The 24085-nt window shown below is 45.8% G+C and overlaps 1 protein-coding gene across 1 annotated transcript in view; it reads left to right on the top strand.

Annotated features, from left to right (window-relative positions):
- UCK2 (uridine-cytidine kinase 2) overlaps positions 1–13208 on the top strand; it is an 84193-nt gene extending 70985 nt beyond the window's left edge. Inside the window, exons 5-7 of the mRNA XM_002809845.5 lie at positions 4743–4840; positions 7476–7524; positions 9262–13208. Of these exons, the coding sequence (XP_002809891.2) occupies positions 4743–4840; positions 7476–7524; positions 9262–9401 (287 nt within the window). The 3' untranslated portion in view covers positions 9402–13208. The remainder of the gene's footprint in view (positions 1–4742; positions 4841–7475; positions 7525–9261) is intronic.
- Positions 13209–24085: the final 10877 nt, after the last annotated feature.

The following is a 24085-nucleotide window of genomic DNA, read 5'->3' as shown; positions in this document are numbered from 1 at the left end:
AAGGGGTCAGTGCTGTTCGTTTTCTGAATTTTCTGACAAGACTAGTTAGGTCCTCCAAGGGGATCTCTCCGGTCACATCTTCAGGAGCTAGTGATGCCCGGACTGATGCCATCACTAGTCCAGCAGTGGTACTCAGTCTCAGGGATGCAGTGCTGCCGAGGGAGGCCTCGCAGCAGGGAGTGCAAGAACCAGCACAGGAGATTAGAACCAAGTTTTGAGCAGCAGCAGGACGCTGGAAATAAAGTGCATCCTAGTGTCTAATTCAAACAGATCATCGCGATGTGGGTTCAACAGAACATTTTCCCTTCCTTTCTTGCACGGGATTCTTGTGTGAAATAGCAGCAATTCCTACAATAGTGCTGGCCCTCTGGGGGTTTCTCAGGGCCAGCTCTGCCTCTCCGCCTTCTCTGAACAGGCTGCCTGGGCAGGGCTCTGCTTTCTCATTTCAGATCTGCTGACTTCACATGTCACCTACTGCCGAGTCACTTTCCTGATGGACTCATGGGACTTTTCTGCATGCTATTTCTACAAATTCATTCTCTCTCCACGTAGGACAAAAAACATGCTTGGCATGTGCTTTGTGGAGTGCGGGGGTGCTGGGGTAGGGAGGCTGGTTAGTCAGAAGCAGCTGTTGAGTGAGCTTGAACATTCCTGGAGACTTGAGTTAGCTCCATGATTTTACCCATCTGTCACACCCTTCTGGGCATGTGACCTCCAGATTCTGAGTTGACCCTCATGTGGGAGAGATCTGTGTTTGAGTGAAGCAGCCCTGGAAGCTACCTTCTTCCTGATGGAAACCCTTGACCTTCTAAGGATTGGTTTCTAGCCTCGTTTGCCTTCATATTCCCTCTGTGCTCTTTACCGCCACCCAGCCCTGAATACAGGGACAGGGAGGAAGCAGGGCAGGGAGATTCAGGATGGTTGACCCCTCATCTTCCTCATCCATCATTCTCTGGTTCTCATAGAATTAGGGCTGCACTGGGCCTTGGGGGATTCAGCCTGTTCTTTTACTATAGAGTAGCACATTTCCTCATCAGATTTTTAAAGTGATTGACTTCACCATTGAGGAATTATCTTTATTTTGGGTCCCTCTAAGTTTCTTTCTTGGCTTTTGGCTAACCAGAAAGAGCAAGTCTGGGTTTGGAAAGGCTGACGTGGAAGCCCAGCAGGGAATGTGGGCAGACTTGTAGCTTCCTGCCCTGTACCCTGTCCTCTGAAAGGGCCTGTCCTGGCCCAGCAAATGTGCTGGGGACAGAGCAGTGATGGAGGGGCTGGTTTTGAGCCCCTGGGGTTTCCAGGTTGTGCCAAGACCTTGTTTTGACTCAGTCCTTGGCGTGGCCCTGTTTCCTGACTCTGCCTGAGGAGCAGGGCCTTTCAGTGCAGGGAACTGGCTGGCCTTCTGTTGTCCTTGGCTCAGGGAGGCCCAGTCTGCCTGAGGTGATAGTTCTATCGGAGGTTCTTGGGGAGCAGAGGTGGGCAAGGCCTTTTGATGTTGCGTGTTCCCAGTGTCTGGGCAACATTCTGACCCATTCCCCATTTGCTTTTCCAGCATGGAAGCCGTAGTGAGACTCTTCCCTGTCTTCCTTGCTTTTTTTCCCTCCTCACGTATGTTGTCCCACGTGCTTGTGTCCTGCTCTCCCTTCCCACGTGGCACCCCGCCTTTCCAGCTGCCCTGCAGGACTCCTTTTTCCCTTTGCTGCCCCCGCTCAGCTGGGTCTGACCTGCTTACCTGAATTCGAGGTTCCCGCGCTCCCACGGTGTTGAGCTGCTCTGTCGGGGAGGCACTGCCCTCCCAACGCGTCCTCAAGTTCTGTTGTGGTCGTAATCATCATAGAACACATGCTTATTGAACATGTGCTAAGGCGCCAGCTACGGTGCTGAAGAATTTTATGCACATCTCTGTATTCCTGAATAGTAACTTTATGAGGAAGGTACCATTATTGTCCCTGTTTTATAGTTAAGGAACTTAAGATTCAAAGAGGTTAAAGTCACTTGTCCAAGGTCACAGAGGTAAGAGTTATTGGGGACAGGATTCAGGTCCAGGGCAGTTTTCCCCCCAGAGCCCATAGAGGTAGAACAAGAAGCAGCTTTTGGGCTACAGAGCAGCTTCACTGTGATTTACCTCCTCCTTCTACTTTCTGCACGACCAGTTTCCTCTCTCCAGTGACAAAACAGCTGAAGCCACGAGGTCTACAGAAGGAAGGGGGCTGAAGGCCCAGGCTGAGGGCAGTAGGAGGACTACGTGACAGGGTGTGGACGTGCACTGTGTGTGCGTGTGTGTGTGTGCATGTGTGTTTGTGTGTGTGCACGTGTGTGTGTGCGTGTGCTGGGAGAAGGACAAAGCTTCCTCCAGTGCTAAAGCCTTCAGCAATTGTATGAAAAGCATGTGTTGCTAAACAATCCAGCATCAGGCTTTTGTAGGGCTTTAAGTAAAAGCTGCCCAAGCACGGGTGTGTTTGTTTTTTCCCTAGCTCTGATACCCTTTTGATCTGGTTTCCTTTTTTCTTTGGGCTTTATCTGGAGACGTGTGAAGAATTGGAGGCCGCGCTGGCTGTGTGTTTTGGCGGTGCTACTCTGGTTAGCCACGTGTGTTGGAGCTCTGGGGACTTCTGGGGGGTGAGCCACGTGGCAGCTCTTCAGGGCTTCTTCTTGGTGAGTCTCCCAGCAGATCTGCCAGAGCAGCAGGTCGGCAGCGGGAGCCCAGGTCCAGCGTTGCAGGGATGGGGAAAACCATTTCCTAGCTGGAGAAGGCTGCTGCTGGGCTGGGTAGGCAAGTCCTGACACATTAGCGACCAACCAACTGTTTTATTACCAGGTCTCCCATGGAGAAAACACTTCATAAATTGAGGAGCTGTTACAAAAGTCGAATGGCAGCATCATTAGTGCCCGGCTTTCTGGAAATGTGGATTTCCTGACAGTTTTCTAGCCTTCTCATCTTATAGATTTCCTGTCAGCCTGGATCATAGCCGTGACAGCCTCCCCGTTCCCTGTCCTCTCTGTGCATGCACCTGTGCATGTGTGTATAAAGACAGAATTATTTAGACAAATGGCTTTCAGAAGTTCCGTCACAGATATACCCCATGTTCTTTTACAGTGAGTTTCACCCAACATTTGAGTCTATTCACTGAGAAACGGTTGGGAAGGAGCTGAAGAGCCACTGCAAATGATTGTAGATGGATGTGGTAACTTTTTGGGGTGAAAGATTTAGCAGCTCAGATGATAAGGTTAGATTAAGATAACATTTAAAATGACATCTGCAAAGAGAGGCAGTTTTAAGTAAGAGAATCTCCTTCCAAACTCCCTACTCATGGGGAAACTAAGGCTCATGTACAGCGGCAGAACCAGGGTGATCAGTCTTCTTTCTATTTATTGACAGAAGACTCTATTTAATAAAGAGTGTATAGGCTGCCTATAATTCCAGCACTTTGGGAGGCCGAGGCAGAAGGATCACTTGAGCCCAAGAATCCAAGACTAGGCTGGGCAACAAAGCAAGACCCTGTGTCTACCAAAAAAAAAAAAAAAAAAAAAAAAAAAGCTCACACCTGTAATTCCCAGCACTTTGGGAGGCTGAGGCGGGTGGATCATGAGGTCAGGAGATCGAGACCATCCTGGCTAACACGGTGAAACCCCATCTCTGCTAAAAATACAAAAAATTAGCCAGGCGTGGTGGCAGGTGCCTGTAGTCCCAGCTACTTGGGAGGCTGAGGCAGGAGAATCGCTTGAACCCCAGAGGCAGAGGTTGCAGTGAGCTGAGATCGCGCCACTGCACTCCAGCCTGGGTGACAGAGTGACGAGACTGTCTCAAAAACAAACAAAAAATTAGTCCATTGAGGTGGTGTGTGCCTGTAGTCCCAGCTACTTGGGAAGTTGAGGTGGGAGGATCACTTGCTTGAGCCCAGGAGGTTGAGGCTGTAGTGAGCTATGACTGCGCTACTGCACTATAGCCTGTGTGACAGAGTAAGATACCTTGTCTTAAAAGAAAAAAAAAATTTTTAAAGAAAAAAAAAAAAAAGAATGGTAAAAGCCCCTGGATAAAACTGACCAGGGGAAGAAGGTAGAAGACAAGATGGTGAGTTTGTTGTCAATTTGGGCTTCAGCTCAGCCCCAGCCCACCATTCTCTAGACCATGGTTTTCTTATCTTTCACTGAGTGATTTTTTTTTTTTTTTTTTTTTTTTTTTGGCAAACCTCTGTGCATGAGGTAGGTAGAAATGGTTAACCATGGCTGGGTCCTCGGCCTGGCCTGGGCTCCATGCTGCAGAGGGGGCATGGGTGGGAGCTGGGAGCAGTGAGCTGATGCCTGAGCAGTGGGTCACTGGACTTCTGAACACAGGTAAGTGCATGCAAGGAGGCAGCGTGTAGCCCAGCCCTCTCAGGGCCCAGATTGCTTCTTGTTAACAGTGAACTCTCCAGGGCTGCCCTGCTTTTTAAAAAAATTCACACTGAAATTTTGTTTGGAGCAAATGTTTCTTGAAACAAGAAGGCTGTTGGCCTCCATGGACAGCCTTTTGTTTCAAAGAGCATTGTATCATCGCCACGTTTGACCATTGTAAGATGTCAGAATGTAACTTGTCTTTTCCGAAGCTGCTGCTGATCTGCTCTTGGTCAAGCCTCTCAGGATTCCAGCTTGAGAATCATCTAGAGTAACTGTGGAACCTGTGGGAGCTAGGTCCACCCCATGAAGGGTGGGTGTGTGCTGGCCGTTACACCGTTTTTTGATTCTTATTTTCCCTTCTCTTACAGTATTAAGGGACATCAGCGAGAGAGGCAGGGATCTTGAGCAGATTTTATCTCAGTACATTACGTTCGTCAAGCCTGCCTTTGAGGAATTCTGCTTGCCGGTGAGTTGTGTTCTTGGTTTGTTTTTGTTGAATGTAGAATTTAAAATTTGATGATATAAACGAAGGTATGCAAGTTGGTGGAGCTCCCCTGCCTGAATCTCATTCCTCTCTCTGAGTGATCCTCTGTCCTGAAGTCCTAAGAGAGGGCAGCCCTTGGTCCTTGTGTCCCCTGTGTTCTCCAGGAGCCCTGTCCTGCTGTTCTTTCTTTGGGTAGCCCTGTAGGGTCCTGCCAGTCCTTAGGCAGGTCATTTAATTCCCAGCTAGTTCTAGGCTTCTTGCTTGGTGGGATCATGGTGTGAGACCCTTTACTGAGGGTGTATCATATCCAAGGAGAGTCCTCAGCCATTTGGATCTCTGAAGGGTCTGCAGTGGGTGAAGTATGGATGCACTGGGTGCTGTGCCCCAAGATGTTCCCCTCTGAGCCTCTCCTGCCATCATCAGTGAGCCCTGCTTTGAGCTTGTCTTTAGCTCCCATTTGGAGATTGTCATGCCTTACTGGAATAAGCTTCCTTCCCTTCACCCTTGCAGACTCACCAGTCCTTCCTGTGGCAGCTAGGAATTCTCTAGTGAGGTGGCTTTCAGAGAAGGAAGAACACAGAGAGTTGGCCCTCAGCCCAGGAAAGACAGGAAGGGGCATGTTGAGGGAAGGCTACCAGAGACAAGAGGTGTGGTGTGCTGGGGCTGCAGAATGAGAAGTATTTAACTCAGGAGAATCCTACTGAGTCACTGAGTCTTCTCCAGCTTGGCCAAACCATGGTCTGGCTCCTTAATTATTTATAGTTAAGCTCTGAGACTGGGCGGAAGGGAAGGAAGAGGTTGGGACTTAACCTGGTCTTGGTTGAGATATACTGGGAAGGCTGGAATCTCTGAAGACATTGAAGATTTAGAGTAAGGCTGGGTATTGGAATTTCCCTATTTATTCTAATAATAAACTTCATTCTTTTTCTTCTGGGAAAATATCTCAAACTGTCTTTGTTTCTTTAAGGATGTTAGTAGCTTTTACAGCAACCCATACTTGACTTTGGTTTTAGATGCGGGACAGGTGGACTTTTTGAGCCAACTGAGTAACATTGATGCCCTATCCATTGCCCTGGAGACTATAAGAGTAGGTTTCTGGGAAGAGACCAGAGGGGGCTGAGGAGCTGTGAACTTATTTCCACCCATTTATCTATCTGAGGACCTCTCCTGTTATTTTTGACTTAATAAGAACACAAAATGAATTTATTATTGGATATCAGTTATAGTTAGCTGTCAGTTTTCTGCTGTTTAACTTAGTTGTAACAAAGCTAAAAATTCTGCAGACATTTTCTGGGTTATTTCTGCTTGCTCCCACTGTCCAGCCACATTTGCTCAGGGAAGATCAGCTCATTCCCCTGTAAGCCAGGAACTTGGACCTGATAAATGTCTGCTCAGTTCAAGTTGGGTTTGGGGCTGACACCGTTGCCTTTCAGCAATCCTAGGGCAGAAGCTGCACAGAGTAAGATGCCCACACGCTTGAGGTGTGGTTTATGTGTTCTTATGCTAGACTTAGTTTATATGCCAGGATGCAGTTACTTGTAGAATGGTCTACAAAATCTCAGTAAATTAGGACCAACAAAAAAGAAAAAGAAAAAAGAAATATGCCTCTTTGTGGCCTGACTTTCTTTTTTTCAAAATTGGGTAATAACAGAACCTATGAACTAGTCATCAATGAAGAACAGTTTTTCTGGTTTTACCCTGCGCTAGGAGTGAACAGTGTCATGTTTCAGACTATGCATAAAAGTCCGAGGTGAACCAGTCCCCTGGAAAGTTTGGGTTTTTCTAGTTCATATTGTCCTAGTGGAATAGAGGCAATTAAGTGTTTGGCTTCAAAGACCATGTTCTCTGCGTAGATCATAAGCTGAAACAGTGTTAAGCGTTAGAAATGAGAACTCGGTTGGGTGTGGTGGCTCACGCCTGTAATCCTGGGACTTTGGGAGGCCCAGGTGGGTGGATCGCTTGAGCCCAGGAGTTTGAGACTAGCCTGGACAACATGGCGATACCCCCTCTCTATAAAAAATAACAAAAATTAGCTGGGTGTAGTGGCGGGTGCCTGTAGTCCCAGCTACTCAGGAGACTGAGGTGGGATGATCTCCCCAACTCAGGAAGTCAAAGCTGCAGTGAGCTGTGATGATGCCACTGCACTCCAGCCTGGGTGACAGAGTGAGACACTGTCTTAAAAAAATAAAAAAAGAGAGAGTGAGAGAGAACTTGAATAAAAGCTAAATTCTTGTAATGTAGATAAAGTGGATAAAAATCCATGGTAGATAGTTATAAATTGAATTATGAATTGGTTTTGGATTAACCACTCAGTCTGGACCATTTTCCCTCACTGATACATGAAAGTCTTCAATCCTTTCTCATTTTCCTCATTCCCTGCTTATCTTCTTTCATTCACATTTCAGCTAAACAAGGCACTTCCTTAGGTTTCCCCAAATTTCTATTAATAGATGCATTCACTGTGAAGTTGTAAACAATATTATATTTGAAGCCTTAAAAGGTGCTCCTCTGGGCTTGCTAGTATGAATGCTGCCCTTTCCCCATATTCCTTTGGAGAAGGTCTCGGGCCAGTTGTCTCTTAACTGTGTTAATGCATTTTAACTGTCTTTCTCCACAGACAAAGAAGTATGCTGATGTGATCATCCCTAGAGGTGCAGATAATCTAGGTGAGTCCCTGCAGAGTGTCATCCTGGAGTATAATGTCTGCCCTTTGTCAGTCATAATTTGGGGCAGGATGTGGTGACCCTACAGGGCTCTGCATACATGGCTGCCCTGCTTGTCTGTGATTGTGAGCCAGCAGAACCTTTCTACCTACACGTCTGGCCTCGGGAACAGGTCCCTGGGTGTAGGCACCCATGTGTTATGGGGACAGACATGCACTTGTGCTTCTCTGGCAGAATAGAGGGCTGTAGATTACCTTTTACTATCACTTCCCAATGATGACACTTGGGTACTTTGCTTCTGAGGCCACCTTTTAGCAAAAGCAGATTCCCTCCTTGATCTAATTTAGAATGACCTGCCATCACGGTAGCCCTTTCTAAAAGGAGCTCGTTGATACCGTTATTGTACTTATTTTTCATTTTATTTTATTTTACTTTGGAGACAAGGTCTTGCTCTGTCACCAAGACTGAAGTGCAGTAGCACAGTCACAGCTCATTTGCAGCCTCCAATTCCTGGGCCCAGCCTCCCGGTAGCTGGGACTACAGGCATGCACCACCATGCTTCACTAATTTAAAAAAAGTGTTTTTGTAGAGATGGTTTCATTACGTTGCCTAAGCTGGTCTAAAACTCCTACCTCAAGCGACCCTTCCATCTCAGCCTCCCGAAGTGTTAGATTACAGGCATGAGCCATAGCACCTGGCCTCATTGTTTTATTTATTTTTTTGGCCTGTCTAGGAAGTATGAATGTCTCTGGACTAGGCATAGTGTGGCAGAGTTGATCTGTAAGATAGGACCTGGTTTCTTCATTCTCTTTAGAATTTATTTAATTTTCCCTCCATTTAAAAAGATTATTTGTTGAGCTGTTTGGGAATAAGTTATAGCAATAAATATTTAACCCTGTATTTTTTAAGAACAAAGGCATTCTTATTAATCACCACAATGCAGTCATTAAATTAAAGACACTTACCATTGATATGACCTCTTTTAACCTGGAGATGTTCCCTATCTTTTGTTTTTTAAGACATTTTTGAAGCGTACAGGCCCATTGTTTGGTAGAATGGTCCTCAATTTGGGTTTGTCTTTTGTTTTCTTATGATTGGTTTCGTGAGCTTATACAGTCTGAAGGAATTATCCCAGGAGAGATGTGGCGTGGTCCTCTTTGTGTATCACATCAGAAAGCATTTGATGTGTATTCCATTTTTGGTGATGTTAAATTGACCTCTTGGTTGAGGTGTATAATTTATTTCTAATGCTAATAAAAGATAGCTCTCTGCATTATATTTTTTGGAGGGAAAGAGGGCCTTCCATAGGGATGCTCTGTCTTAGGATGGAAAACTGGAAGGTTCCCTGGTGGAAAGGTCTCATAGCTAATTGATGTGTCAGAACCATGGCTGGTTACCATGTCTGCAGACTTTGGCCCGAGTGCTTCATCCAGTGGTGACTGATCATCTCCTGATAAGAAGCCCATTCATTAAGGGCTTACTCTGTGGTAGGCATTGTCTATCTTACTCCTTAGAGCCCTCCTGTGAAGGAGGAGGATCATATTAGCTCAGGCAGAGCCACTGGGAAGTTGGATGACTTGCCTGCAAGTGGCAGAGCCACTTCCCTGGAAGTCTTTCTACTGTGGTTCCTGCATGCCCTTCCCCCAGACAGACTCCCACACTCACCCCTGCACCCATGCCTGCACCCATGCCTGCACCCGTGCCTGCACCCGTAACGCTCTGCTGGTCTCTGCCCCACAGTGGCCATCAACCTCATCGTGCAGCACATCCAGGACATCCTGAATGGAGGGCCCTCCAAACGGCAGACCAATGGCTGTCTCAACGGCTACACCCCTTCACGCAAGAGGCAGGCATCGGAGTCCAGCAGCAGGCCGCATTGACCCGTCTCCATCGGACCCCAGCCCCTATCTCCAAGAGACAGAGGAGGGGTCAGGAGGCACTGCTCATCTGTACATACTGTTTCCTATGACATTACTGTATTTAAGAAAACACCATGGAGATGAAATGCCTTTGATTTTTTTTTCTTTTTGTACTTTGGAACGACAAAATGAAACAGAACTTGACCCTGAGCTTAAATAACAAAACTGTGCCAACTACTACTGGTGATGCCTAATTATGAATCCAACGTGTAACCAGTTATAAATACATATATATATAAAAAAGGATCTATTTTTGTGTAAATGTACAAATACTGTAAAGCTGTTTGCCATAAGTATTTTGCAGGAGGGTCTGTACTTGAGTGTTTTAGGACTGGAGCTGGAATTTCACCAAGGGGAAATTGCCTGTTGTGTCCCAGGGTGGGGAGGCTCGGGCATCTGTGAGAGACAGGGAGGGTGGCTAAGGTCCCACTGCTTTTGAGTGCCCCGTGGAACTTGATGGGAATGGGGTTGGAAAACCTTGATTGCCTCCTCTGTCACGTGCTGCTCTTGGAGCTGGAGCTTAGTGATATGTCAATGAGAGATACTCTTGTCTTTTTTTTTTTCTTTTCTTTTTTTTTTTTTTTGAGTTGAAATTAGGTAAAATCTCAACTCAAAAATCAAACTCAGGGAAGAGGCCCACTGAGGAGAACAAGTCTTCTGCATTTTCTTCCTGCCCTGCTCCCACCCTCTTGCCTCTGGCTGCTTGGATAGCTTGGTGACTCCTTCCTCACCCTCCAGCTTCTCCGTCTCTCCAAGAAGCCAGAGCTGCCTCTTTCCTTCCCTGGAAGAGATTTTATGGGATCACTTCCTGACAGAAGATGGGAAGGAGAGGGCAGAACTTTGCCTGCTGTCATATCTGAAGAATCACTGGTTCTTTCTGCTTCCCAGGGATGTAACTGATCTGACTCCTTGGGGCTTTTTCCTGTATTGTGGAATATAGAGTGGACCATTGCAGGCTGGGTGTGGGTGAGGGCTTCAGTAACTGACGCCGGCAGCAGCGCCTCATGGAGTGGCAGGGAAGCTCTGTCTGTGGAGGGGTAGTAGTTTCCGTTTCCTGGAGGTTTGCAGTGAGGTGAGGAGAGTAACTTTGGTCAGGGATTCTCACTAGCAGCATCATGGCCAGGATGATTTACTTATTTGCAATACCACCTAGTGGATATGGCAACTGCAGAGCATAAAAGGGGCTCGGAAAAGCAGTTTTTAAAAAGTATTTAAAAGGAGAGTATTTAAATCATAGGTACCTAAGTTGGAGTCTGAGGTTGAAATATTTGGGGTGGAGAGTTCTAGCTTTCCTGAGAGCCGCTGCTTGGTGGCAGTGTTTTCTCTGGAAGTACAGATTCCTGACATTCTGGGTAGAGGGGAGCCCAAGTGAGCCTGAAGGAAGTCTGATTAATAGAGTCCTGAGCCTCAGTTTCTGACTGCGGAAGAGCCAGAGATTTTCATTTCATTGTTGACCACCCTAGTGCTTGGTGGACTGTGCCCTTAGCTATCCCACTGTGGCTGCCTTTGCCAGAAACATTTTGGAGAACCTTTTCTTTCCATTGCTCTCAGAGCCTGTTCGAGCCATTCAGGTAAATTGGTCTCCGTTATTACCTGGTCACACCAGATTTTCCCCTCAGACTCAGCACCATCCAGTCTGATTCCCCTTTTCTGGGCTCAGTTTGACTCTAAATCTGTTTTACTATCTTAAAAAGTCAAACCTGGTCCCCAACAGAGCTTGCCACCTGGAAACTTTCAGGAGACCATGCAGACTCTGAAGGGAGCTCCCAGTCACAGCAGCCGCCTACTCGGAGCAAGGGAAGGCTCCCAGGATGCCTCCTTTGAAAGCCGGTGCTCACCGGGATCAGTTCAGGATCAATCATTATTATCCTTGTAGTCATGCCTTGATCAGTTCTGAGATGAAGCAGGGAATGCAGGCCTGGATTAGCATCCTGAGGACACAGGGCCCCTGGCCTTGATGGCACTGGGCCGTGCTCAGGTGAAGCCCACCCCTGTCTAGGAGAGCCTTGGCTTTTCAGTGGGCAGCATGCTCAACTTTACTTGAAGCTCCCAGGTGCCAAACCATTTAGTGCCTTGGCTGTTTATCCCACTGCCTTGGAAGATGGACTCGTCTCATCTCTGAGCCTTTACCTAGCTGCTTCCTCATCTACCTGTGGTGTTGGGACCAAGCCTCCAATATCTCTGAGTAGCCCACTCGTAGCTTGGAAACAGCTATAAGGGCTGCCCTGCCCCTTGTCAAATGATCACCAATTCTTGGTGGCTTGGCTGGGGACACTGAACAGTGTCTGCTGGCGTCTGTGACACACTGTGTCTGGAACAAGGAGGGGATGGAAGGCTCTACCCCTCTGTGGCAGCCCAGCATGTAGCCAACTCTGTATCTGAACTTGAGCTTTCTGTGGAACAAACAATCGTCTTAGTTTTTTAAGAGCCTCTGGGTCTCTGATTCCATGGAGAGTCAGGAGTAGAATTATTAGACCAGAAACCATGACATTTGCCATCTAGGAACTCTTTGCTGTTCAGGGTGGAGGCACAGATGAGCAGAGTGGGGTGATGTTGGTTGTATGTGCATGGAAGTCCCCTGGCTCCAGAGCCATCCAGTGGTGCTTGGTTTTCTCTTCCTGCCCAGGTACTGTGTGTGGACCAAGTGTTTAGGAAACAAGCATAGAAGCATTATGTCACAGGAAGGCCTGGCCTCACACTCCTTCACACTAATGAGCCTTCTACTGACCCAAGTTTCTTATTCTCAGGCACCCTGGGACCACTGTGAGCAGAGAGATGGGAGTCTATGTAAGAAGGATGCAAGTGTCCTTTGATTTGGAGTGGACAGAGCAGGTCCTTGCAAAGGCAGTGGGTTAAACAACGGGATGTCTGTGGGACAGGCCAGGGGAGGAGGGCAGAGACAGGGTCTCCAGTTCACCTTTCCACAGAACTAGGCTAATCGTCCCTGCTTCTGGTCTTGGCCACTTGGCAATCATGGGGAAGTTGACTCCCCGCCTCACTTGGGCTTGGAGCTGGATACTTGTGGCCACGCCCAGGGTGGGTTGCCAGAGTTTCATTAGGCCGCTGGGTCAGGCTGGAGGCTTGTGTACACCTCGGAGCAGTCGGGCAGCAGGAGGGCCGGAAGCCTGGTTGGTTTGTATTTGACCTCTCTTGCTGCCCTCGTGCACTTTCCTTGATTTAGCAACCTTGACCTGCACTGGCCCCCACGGCTGTTGGAAGGAAGTAGCCTCTTGCAGGGAAATACTCTCCTCTGCCCTGGAATCTCCTATGTGCCTGTTAAAGATTCCAGGGCCAAGAACTGGGCAGGCTGAGGAGCAGCTAGGTAGGTGGGTTATGCGGTTCAGGACTGCTGCTGGAAGGGACCGCCTGTACTCCTGTACCACCGTTGCCCTTTACACTTTGCTCAGGGCGGGGTGGGGGAAGCATTCAAACAAAACAAGGAAGGGAACTGTCTGGCAAAGGCATAAGTGGATGCATCCAGAGCTCAGTCCCCTTTTAATCTTTTGTCTCTGGACGTTCTGCTGCCCTCCTCATACCGGGGACTGGCATTCCAGGTCAGCTTGGCTGTGGTCTTAGAGGCAGGGAGTGCCTACCCAGTCCTGCCTCAGGAGCAGGGTGAGTGGCTAAATACAGACTTGGCTTTTTTTCCCCCCTTTTAAGATGCTTGCTCCTCTCCCTTTTCTTTTTACCACCCTACCTTTATTGTTAGTGGTTACAAAGTGACCACGTATTATGTACTTTGCTGTAAATAAAGACAAACAAAAAGGATCCGGCTCTCGCCTTCTGTGTGATGCTTGGCCCAGAGCAGCGACCGAATCCTGGCTGTGAGGCCCAAGTGGCTCAGGAAGGGCCATGCTGTGCATGTGTGGTGTAGATGTCACTGGGCCTGCTGTCACAAAGCCTCATGATCCTGGGGTGTATGTGGGGCAGACCCCAGGCCTCACCTGGGCTCAGATACCGGTTCAGGTTGGTGGACTTGCAGTTCTTGTCAAGTGAGAAGCCCGGGCCAGGGTTTCTGGGAGCCTTTGGTTCTTAGGACAATCTGGCGCTATGTTCCCCCGATGCCATCCAGTTTACCTGGCCTCTGCCCCATTGCCTTCCTTAGGCTGGTGAACCAGCCCCTTCCTTGCTCAAACCCTTTTAAAGTAAACTTTTTTGAGGGAGGTGGGTGGAAGATGAGGAAAGTTTACATTATAACAACACAAACAGTTGCATGTTGCTCACATGCAATGAATGGACGTATGTGTATGTCCATCCCTGTTTTTCAAAAACCTAGGCCACCCACCAAAGATAGATGATTGGCTTTTGTCAGGTTGTGGTGGCTTATGCCTATAATCCCAGCACTTTGAGAGGCCAGGGAAGGAGGACTGCTTGAGGCCAGGAGTTTGAGGCCAGGAGTTTGAGACCAGCCTGGGCAAGAGGGTGAAACCCCATCTCTACTAAACAAAATTAGCTAGGTGTGGTGGTGCATGCCTGTAATCCTAGCTAGTCGGGAGGCTGAAGCACGAGAATCACTTGAACCCAGGAGGCAGAAATTGCAGTGAGCTGAGATCGCACCACTGCACGCCACTGCAACAGAGCAAGACAGTCTCAAAAAAAAAAGGAAAAAAATACGGCTTTTCTGTTGTTTGTGGTGCCCTATCCCCTATCAGCTTGCCACCTTTCTTAGCTTCTCGTTCAACTCTTCTACCACTGCCTGCCAGGCACCCAATGACTGTCATTGATAAGCAGAGCCATTTTCTTTCTAGCCACTAGCTCCACTCTGACAGGTGCAACCCCATCTGTGAATTTAGCAGGTTTTTAACAGGATCTGCCCTCAGAAGGTGGCTATTTTAAACAACACTTAATGGCCCTGCAAGAGCTAATGTAAGCATTGTCAACTTCTGGCAGGTGAAGACATCGTGAGTCACAGTGAGTGGCTTACCTGGTGTCACACAGGCAGTGGTCGTGCAAGCCGGTGCTTAGCTGTGGTTCAGTTTCCCTCTGCACTGCTCGCAGTCTCGCCTGTCCCAAGCCGACCACCTCTGGACTTTGATGCTTTGCTTGGGATGCCAGTTGGTTCTCACAGTGTGTTTCTGCACCTTTGTTGTAGTTGGAGGGGACCGTGGTGCAGGCCAGTAATGCCCCGGAGTCAATTTTTTATTTTTGTCTCCCCACCCTTGTGTCACAACATCCTCTGAGCCATCCTCCAGCTCCACAGCTAGGAGGAGACGCCTGTTTGACTAGTGCTGCTTTAATCAAACCCTAATTGGGGCAGATTAAAAGAAACTTGTTAGGACCTGCTGAAAGGTTTTAAATAAGGGGTGGAGAAGGAGACTTGGGATGTGGGAAAGTGCTTTGAGAGGATGGAACCAGAGATGGATTTCTGTTATTTGGTGCTGGGGGGATGTTTAGATTTCTATTATTATTATTTTTTTTTTTTTGAGACAGAGTCTTGCTCTGTTGCCCAGGCTGGAGTGCAGTGGCACAATCTCGGCTCACTGCAAGGTCCACCTCCTGGGTTCACGCCATTCTCCTGCCTCAGCCTCCCAAGTAGCTGGGACTACAGGCACCCACCACGACTCCTGGCTAATTTTTTTTTTTTTGTATTTTTAGTAGAGACGGGGTTTCACCATGTTAGCCAGGATGGTCTCAATCTCCTGACCTCGTGATCCACCCGCCTTGGCCTCCTATAATGCGGGATTACAGGCGTGAGCCACCGTGCCCGGCCTTTAGATTTCTATTTTAAAGCAGACTGTAATCAGATCACTTCCTAAACCCAGAATGTAGTAAAGCTACTTGCTAGATTTTACAAAATCTACCAAGTATATATATATATATATATATATATATATATATACACATATATACATATATATATACACATATATACACGTGCACACACACGTGCTTATAATTTTTTCATGAACTAAAATAACAAAATACCAAGTAAAAAAATTTGAGTTAGGACTAAACCAAGATATATATTCTCAATTAAATGAATGGAGGTGAGGGGCAGGAGAATATGAAGTTGTGCCTTATACACACTCCCTTTTCATACAGTCAAATCCACGCTTAGCATTGCCTTTTCATATTAGGGTGTGTTTGGACTAGATCCAATGGTGCCTATGCCATGGTGCCCAGAATGAAAACGGTGCAGGGTTTAATGCAGTGTTCACTGAATTCTGACTGTTCTGGTCCAGGGAAAGTCACCATGGCCTCTGCCTAAATAGCTCACATGTGATGGTGGAATTCTATGCTGAAGAGCCCAGGAGTTTTTCACCCAAGATAATTGTAGTTGTGGATGTTCTCAAGATTTCTCTTTATAATGGCATATGCTTTCTCTTCTGTTTCTGAAATTTCCAGTTTGCATTGTAATGTTCATATTCACCTTTTCCAGCTCTCGTTAACACTTTTCATTTTATCCTTAAAACAGTCCTGCGAAATATATAAGGAGTGGTCGTGCTCCAGTTTTACTGAGAAGGAAACTTGATTTAAACCCAAAGCAACTGCTGGGAAGTAGGACAGGCGGTATAGTCAGGTTGTCTGATGTGTGCCTGCCATCTAATGGTGGGATTCAGATTGCAACAGGAAGGTTGTTTTCGGGTTGCTGAACTTGGCATATGCTTGGCTACCATGGTTTATAAGAGAGTTGTTGGAGTGTCCCTAGAAGTCTCTTTTTTTTCTGGAAAAAAATTTTTTTTAAGCGATGGGGCACGTCTTGCTGTTCCCCAGGTGGGTCTTGAACTCCTGGGCTCAAGGGATGGATCCTCCTGCCTCAGCCTCCTGAGTAGCTGGGACTATAGGCATGCACCACAGCACCTGGCTTTTGGAAAATCTTTATTAAAGTCTTCACTAGGGGAGATAGAAGCTGACCCTCTTAATTGCTACCATCTGTTGTAGTGGTTCCACAAGATGGCCATCATAATCAGTGGGTGGGCTTGTTTAAAAACTTCAGTGGGATCCATTCCTGAGAATTCTAGGGAGGGAGTTTTTTTTTTTTTTAGATAAGGTCTTGCTGTTGCCCAGGCTGGAGTGCAGTGGCATGGTCATGGCTCATTGCAACCTCAGATTCCTGGCCTCAAGCGATCCTCCCACCTCAACCTCCTGAGTAGCTGTGACTACAGGTGTGCACCACCATACCCAACTATTTTTTTTATTTTTGTAGAGATGGGGTTTCGCCATGTTGGGGAGGGAATCTTTCATAACAAACTGTACAGGTGAATCAGATGGACAGGCAGGGTTGGAAATGAGGGGCCTTGTGTATTTAACCATATAGACCATTAAAATCTAGTGTTCATTGCGTTGGGGATCCCATTTCTCCCAGAAATGTCCTATGTGTTGCTTAAGGAGCTCCCCTTCCTGCATGGAGACTGGAAAGAGGGTTTCGAGGCTGCTCCCAAGCCCATTCAAAGCCAGCACTGTTCTCTAAGGTTGTCAGACCCCAGGAGGTTCTAGGCTGGAATTTTCCTGGGAATGTTCCTTAGGATGTCTGCTAGAGCTGGGGTGCTTTTAGAAGTTAGCGAGCCCAGTGGCCTTCAAACGTGTTTTGGCTATGGATCCCTTCAGGAAATCTTACCTGAAGTTTCAGCGTGGAAATCAGAGGAAAGCAAAGCTGTATGGTTGAAACTGGCAAGGGGGGTCTGGAGCCTCCCCTTAGCCTCTCCCTTGAGCTTGGAAACCATTTAAACCCAGGCTTCTCATTTCACAGATGACAAAATAGACCCAGAAGCAAAGTGACTGGGTCAAGATCCCATTGTTGGGCAGTAGGTCTGCAGTGGATTGGATTAGGGCTTTACAGAGAACTGAACACTGTTTACAAGTTACATTTGGTTAGTTGATATCCACTGAGTTCTGTAAAAGGGATTCCACCTTCTCCTCAAGGACTTCAGTGTTGGCTGGCCTCAACCAAGTGCGGAGGTGGCTTGTTTGGGGAAACAGCTCTGGAGTTAAACAGACCTGGATTAAAAACTTGGCTCCCTCACTTAATAGCTGGTCTTGAGGAGGCTGTTTGGCTTCAGTGTCTATATCCATAACCCAGGGCTAACCTCCTTGCTTTGCCTAGAGTATTGAATGAGACTTTACAGGTAGAGTGGCAGGACAGTGTTGGCACAAGAGCTGCCCAGTGAGTGGTGGCTGATTTTGTGCTTCTAGTCTATCCCTGGTGCTTGGGTTGTGGGTGAGGCTGTGTTGCCCAGAGATCTGGGAGCGGCTGGCTGGCTTGGGAAAGAATACCTAAACTAGACTTCTCAGCAGCCACTGCTAGAGCCCTGCCCCTAGGCTAAACTCAGCTGTTGGCAGAGAAAGGTTTAGTAAAACCAAAGCAGGATATTTTGATCAGACATCAAATGGGTTTTAGAGCTTGGCCTAGCCCTGGAGCTCTGTGCCTCGCAGGCTGAGACACACCCATTTCTGGGCCTTTTGCCAATCCCGATGCCCACTTTGGGGTGAGGTTGTGATACGGAAGTTTGGTTCGGGGATGGCATAAGGAAGGATATCTGTTGCGCATATTATTTAGTAATTTTAAAGGGATCCTACAATTTAATGGTGTGTGTTTCACCATTTCTTCAAAATAGTGAAAATCAAAAAGTCCTGGCATCAAAACGAAAGGGTCTAATATTGTGTCCTCTGATTCTTCAGCTAAAGGGGCTGCCTAGGGGGTCAGACAAGCTGAGGGACACTTGGCATCTTTAGTGGGACAGTCTACATCATGCCTGGAACCCCTTTAGGCCCAGTGTCCGCCTCTACTCAGGGTGTTTCAGTACCCTGGCTGATGAAAATACCCCATCTTTGTCAGTTGGGGTTTATATACATATATTTTGTGGGGGAGTGCCATGAACCCCTCTAGCAGGCTACAGAAGGACCCCTTCTCAGAATGTTTTTACATACATGAAATAACACCCCACAAATATCAAAGGAAATAAATTGCAATACAGTTACCAAAACTTAAAGACAAATCTGGGATATGGTAAGGTATATGTTGCTTTATTAACACATCAAATAACAAGATCCAGGAGCAGGTCTAATATCTACCAAAATTGTGTGGTAGTGATGCACCTGAGTGATATTTTGTAATTCTGTAACAACAATAATGTGTTATGAAAATAACTGATTTCTGTTGCTGACAAACAAATACAGCCAACATTTCTATGATGCCTACAAATTGCCTTCATAATGGAAGGAATTGCTAACTTTCAGTTGGAGGCTAGTGAAAAGATAGATGTCATTTTTCAAGTTCATGGATTACCTGAATTCTGCTCAGTGCTTTATCCTCAGGTTATGAACCCCTGTCCAGATCCAAATCATCCTAGTCACCTGGAGACTAAGGCAGACCGAAGATTTTCCTCTTTACCCTGTGTGTGGAATGAGCTGAGCCTCAGTCAGTGGTGCTAGGCTTCTTGTGAGATAATTGTACTGGCTCTGGCCTGTAGAAACAAAATGAGCATCCCAAATTTAAAATGTTCTTGGAACCACATTTAAAAGAGTAAAAGGCAGGACTGGGTGCAGTGGCTCATGCCTGTAATCAGTGCTTTGGGAGGTCAAGGCGGGAGGATGGTTTAAGGCCAGGAGTTTGAGACCAGCTTGGGCAACATAGTAAGACTCCTGGCATCGTGGTGCGTACCTAGAGTCCTACTTGGGTGGCTGATGTGGGACGATCACTTGAGCTTGAGAGTTCGAGACTGCAGGAGCTGTGATCATGCCACTGCACTCCTGCCTGGGTGACGGAGGGAGACCCTGTCACACACACACAAAAACAAAACAAAAAACCGAAAACAGGTGAAATTTATTATTGCATTATATTTTATTCAGATAAATTATCCAAAATATGATTTTAATATGTAATTAATATAAAATTATTCATGAGATTTTTGCATGCTTTTTTTGTACAGAGTCTTTGGTGTGTCTATTTTGCATTCACGGCACATCTCAATTTGGACTAACCACATAAGGGCTCAATGGCCACGTGCCTAGTGGCCATGTCACTGGGCAGCACCGGTCAATATAGTTAGAATTATATCATGTCAGGGCTGGGCAAGGCTGCAGTTGAATCCTATTGTTTTACCTAAGGGGAAATTGGGGTTCAGAGAAGGTGATTTGTCCAAGGTCATGGTTAGCTAGTTAGAGAGCAAGGCTTTGGTTAGGCCCTGGTCTAGTGGATGTTCTACCATCACGCTGCCTTTTGGTAAAGGTTATGTTTTCCTAGCCCTAAGTCTGATGGAAGGCCTGAGTCTTTCAGGACAAGCCCAGGCTTTGGGGGTTCCGCCTCTGAAAGCCCAGTGATGAGTGATGCCAGGAGGACAGCTAACCAGAGCCGAGGAGAGGAAGGCCTGGAATATGAAGGCTTCAGGGGATATAGTGATGGGAGATGGGGTCACCTCATAGCAGGAAGAGTAAATGCTGGTTAAGGAATGGATGAAGAGAAAGTGAATCTTTCTCAAAGAAATCCAGGGTGGAGAGAAGTAAACACTAAGTTGCCAAAAAGAAATATGATAAACTGGCAAAATATTTGCAATGATATTGAATAGATGGGAACATATTAAAGTCCATTTATTCCACAGAGTTTAAGAGGAGATGATTGGAATGAATGGAAGGTGGAAATGACTGGTGATCAAAGGAAAAGAGGAGGAAATAGCAGAATGCTCTAGTTCTTACCTAAAAACAGATAAGGGAAGACACCAGGGAATTGTCCTTTTCCTTGCACCTCCATCATCTACTCCGAGATGCCACCCTGATGGCTTGCTTGTCCATGGCACTGTGGGTGTGTATGGTGAGTGGCCTCTTCTGCACTGGTGGCTCCTTGAGAGCCCGGAGCATGTCTGGCTCCTCTTAGTGTCCCCAACACGTGGGATGGCAGGTTCCTGCTGCAGAGCAGGTGCTTGGCAAGCATTTGAAAAACAAATGGGAATAAAGGAATGAGTGACTGAAGGAGAGCTGTTCTGCAGCACAGGACAGGCACAGAGTCGGGGCCCTCACTCTACTCTCAATGCCCCACTCTTTCCTGGGGACATTTGTAGATTGCTCGCTTCTGTTAGTCCTCTTCATCTGAGAGATGAGAGTGTCATCTCTGCCCTCCTCAATTTAGTGGGTTAGAAGACCGTGTGAAATAATCAATATAACATGAATTGGAAGCCAAAAAAAAAAAAACTATAACAAACATATACTGTGTTACTTATTTTCAGTACAAAGTGCAACTGGGCCAAAGTGGTATTAAGAATTGATCGAGTTCAGCCTAGACCAATGTATTTGTAAGGAAAATAAGATGTCCACACAAAGCCCGAAAGCAGATTAGAGCAGATGAGAACAGCAAAGTGGATTCAGGGAATCAAAGCCTGTGTCAGCCAGGCTCGCGGCAATGTCTGCGAGCTAGCAGGAAGTATGAAGACAACGTTCACTCAAGGTGTCAGCTTGTCATAAGACCTAAATACCCCAGTATCAGAGAGGTAGCCCCACCATACTGAGCATCACTGAGGGAGGCTCTTTCAGTGAAGGACTAGGTTCAATGGCACATAACAGAAAAACAAAGAACCAAAACAACTGGCTTAGGCAAGGTAGAAGTTGACTTTTCTCACAGAAGTCTAGGGTTTGGAAGTCTGGAGCTAATATGGCGGTTTCATCATATCGTAAGGGACTCGGGCTCCCGTTCCTATCATCAGCACTTGGTTGATGCTTTCAAAGTCACTTTATGGTCTGAAAAGGCTGCTGGAATCACAGTCAGCAGATCTTCATTCTATACAGAAGGAAGAAGAGGTGAAGGGTGTGCCTTATTCCTGTTAAGGAAGACTTTCCAGAAATACCACATAACACTTCTGCTTACATCTCTTTGGCCAGAACTTAGTCTAGGTCTACATCTATCTGCTAGGGAGGTTGAGAAATGTGATCCTTTTAGTTGACTGCATGCCTACCCTGAATAAAATAAGAGATGTGCAAAGATAATATAACCAAAAAGAAACAATCAAGCATGACAAGCACTTAGTCAATGACATCTGTTAATATAATTTTATTTTTAAAAAACAGCTTTATTGAGGTATAAAGGGCATAAAATAAACTACACACGTTTAAAATGTTTAATTTGATAAATTTGAGATACGTATCCACCTCTGAAACCATCACCAAAATCAAGATAGTGAACATTCATCGCCTCCTAAAGTTTCCTCATGCTCCCTCGTAATTCTCCCTCCTACTCCAGGGAACCACTGACCTGCCTTCTTCTCGCTAGAGATTACTTTGTGTTTTATAGAATTTTATATAAGTGGAATCATATCGTATGTACTCCTTTTCTTTTTGTTTGGCTTTTTTTCACTCAGCACAATTTTGTGATTCATCCATGTTTTGTATATCAAAGTTTCGCTCATTGTTTTGGAGGAGGGTTGTTTGTTTTTTTATTGAGTTTTTTTTTTTTTTTTCGTTAAGAGAGATGGGGTCTTGCCATATTGCCCAGGCTGGTTTTGAACTCCTGGCCTCAAGTGATCCTCCTGCTTCAGCCTCCCAAAGTGCTGGGATTACAGATATGAACTACCATACCTGGCCTTCTTTACTGAGTTTTGAGAGTTCTTTACATCTTCTGGATACAAGTCACTTTCAGATTTATACTTTGAAAGTATTTTATCTTATTCTGTGGCTTGTCTTTCTTTTCTTAAATGACATTGTCTTTTAGAAAACTCTTGTTTTAAATTTTGATGAAGTCTGACTTATCAATTTTGCTTTGGTGCCATAGCTAATACATCTTTGCATAATCTAATGTCACTTTTTTTTTTTGTTGAGATGGATTCTCGCTCTGTTGCCCAGGCTGGAGTGCAGTGGCACAATCTCGGCTCACTGCAGCCTCCACCTCCCAGGTTCAAGTGATTCTTCTGCCTCAGCCTCCTGACTAGCTGGGATTACAGGTTCATGTCACCACAGCAGGCTAATTTTTGTATTTTTAGTAGAGACAGGGTTTCACCACGTTGGTCAGGTGGGTCTCGAACTCCTGACCTCGTGATCTGTTCACCTGGGTCTCCCAAAGTGCTGGGATTATAGGCGTGAGCCACCACGCCCAGCCAGTGTTTTCTGTTTTTTTTTTTTTTTTTTTGTGTGTGTGTGTGTGTGTGTGTGTGTGTGTGTTTTGACAGAATCTCGCTCTGTTGCCCCAGCTAGAGTGCGGTGGCATGATCTCGGGTCACTGAAACCTCCACCTCCTAGGTTCAAGCAATTCTGCTGCCTCAGTCTCCTGAGTAGCTGGGATTACAGGCACCCACCACCACTACTAATTTTTGTATTTTTAGTAGAAACGGGTTTCACTATGTTGGCCAGGCTGGTCTTGAACTCCTGACCTCAAGTGATCTCCTTCCCTTTGCCTCCCAAAGTGCTGGGATTACAGGTGTGAGCCACCACTCCCAGCCACAAAAGTTTTTCTCTTGTGTTGTCTTCTAAAAGTTTTATAGTTTTAGGTGGGTTTTTTTTTTTTTTTTGAGTTAATTTTTTTTTTTTTCATTCTGTCAGCCAGGCTGGAGTACAGTGGCGCAATTATGGCTCACTGCAGCCTTGACCTCCTGGGCTCGAGTGATTCTCCTGCCTCAGCCTCCTGAGTAGCTGGGATTGCAGCTGTGCAACACAATGCCTGGCTAAGTTTTTGATTTTTTGAGACAAGGTCTTGCTATGTTGTCTAGTCTGGTCTCAAACTCCTGAGCTAAAGCAATCCTTCTGCCTCAGCCTCCCAAAGTGCTGGGATTACTGGCCTGAAGCACTGCACCTGGTAAGTTAATTTTTTAAGATGGTGTGAGGTAATATCATTATTTTACATGTGATATCCATGTGTTTTAGCACCATAATTGAAGACTGTCCTTTCTCTTTTGAATTGCCTTTGCACCTTTGTGAAAAAGTCATTTGTCCATATATGTGGGTCTGTTTCTAGACTCTGTTCCATGGATTTGTCTATCTTGACATCTATACCACACTGTCTTAATTACTGTAGCTTTATAATAAATCTTGAAATCTAGTAGTGTCAGCTCTCCAAATTTATTTTTGTCAAAATCGTTTTTGGCTGTTCTGAGTTCTTTGCATTTCTATGTAAATTGTAAAGAATCAGCTTGTCAATTTCTACAAAAAATGCTGGGACTTTAATTGGGATGGTGTTGAATCCATAGATCAATTTGGGGACAGCCGACATTTTAACAGTGTTATGTCTTTTGATTTATGAACAAGATATATCTGTCCATTTATTTTGGTCTTTAAAAGTGTCTCTTAGCAGTGTTTTATTGTTTTCAATGTATAAGTCTTATATATCTTTTATCAGATGTATCCCTACATATTTTATATTTTATGATGCTATTGTAAATAGTATTTTTTTAAAAGTCCAACTTACAATTGTTTGTTGCAAGCATATAAAAATACAATTGATTTTTATATATTGGTCTTTTATTCTGCAATCTTGCTAAATTCACTATTTTTAGAGTGGTGTTAGAAGACAGCAGAGAGAAAACAGTGGTTCAACCTATGCTGTTTAACCAAAAGTTGAGATTTTTATGTTCACTTTTATCCTCTTTTTAGGTTTGAAAATTACACGTTATATTTTTCTTACTTTAGTGGCCATCTTTTAAAATTGACATGGATAGTTGACAAAATCTGAATTTAATCAATATTTCTCTCCTCTTCCTAAACAATATGAAAGCTTTGAAAGCTTAATCTCT

The sequence above is a fragment of the Pongo abelii genome, chromosome 1, assembly GCF_028885655.2.
Source record: "Pongo abelii isolate AG06213 chromosome 1, NHGRI_mPonAbe1-v2.0_pri, whole genome shotgun sequence".
Lineage (NCBI taxonomy): Eukaryota > Metazoa > Chordata > Mammalia > Primates > Hominidae > Pongo > Pongo abelii.
The sequence above is the reverse complement of the archived record's forward strand: the minus strand, read 5'-3'. Positions and strand labels throughout refer to the sequence as shown.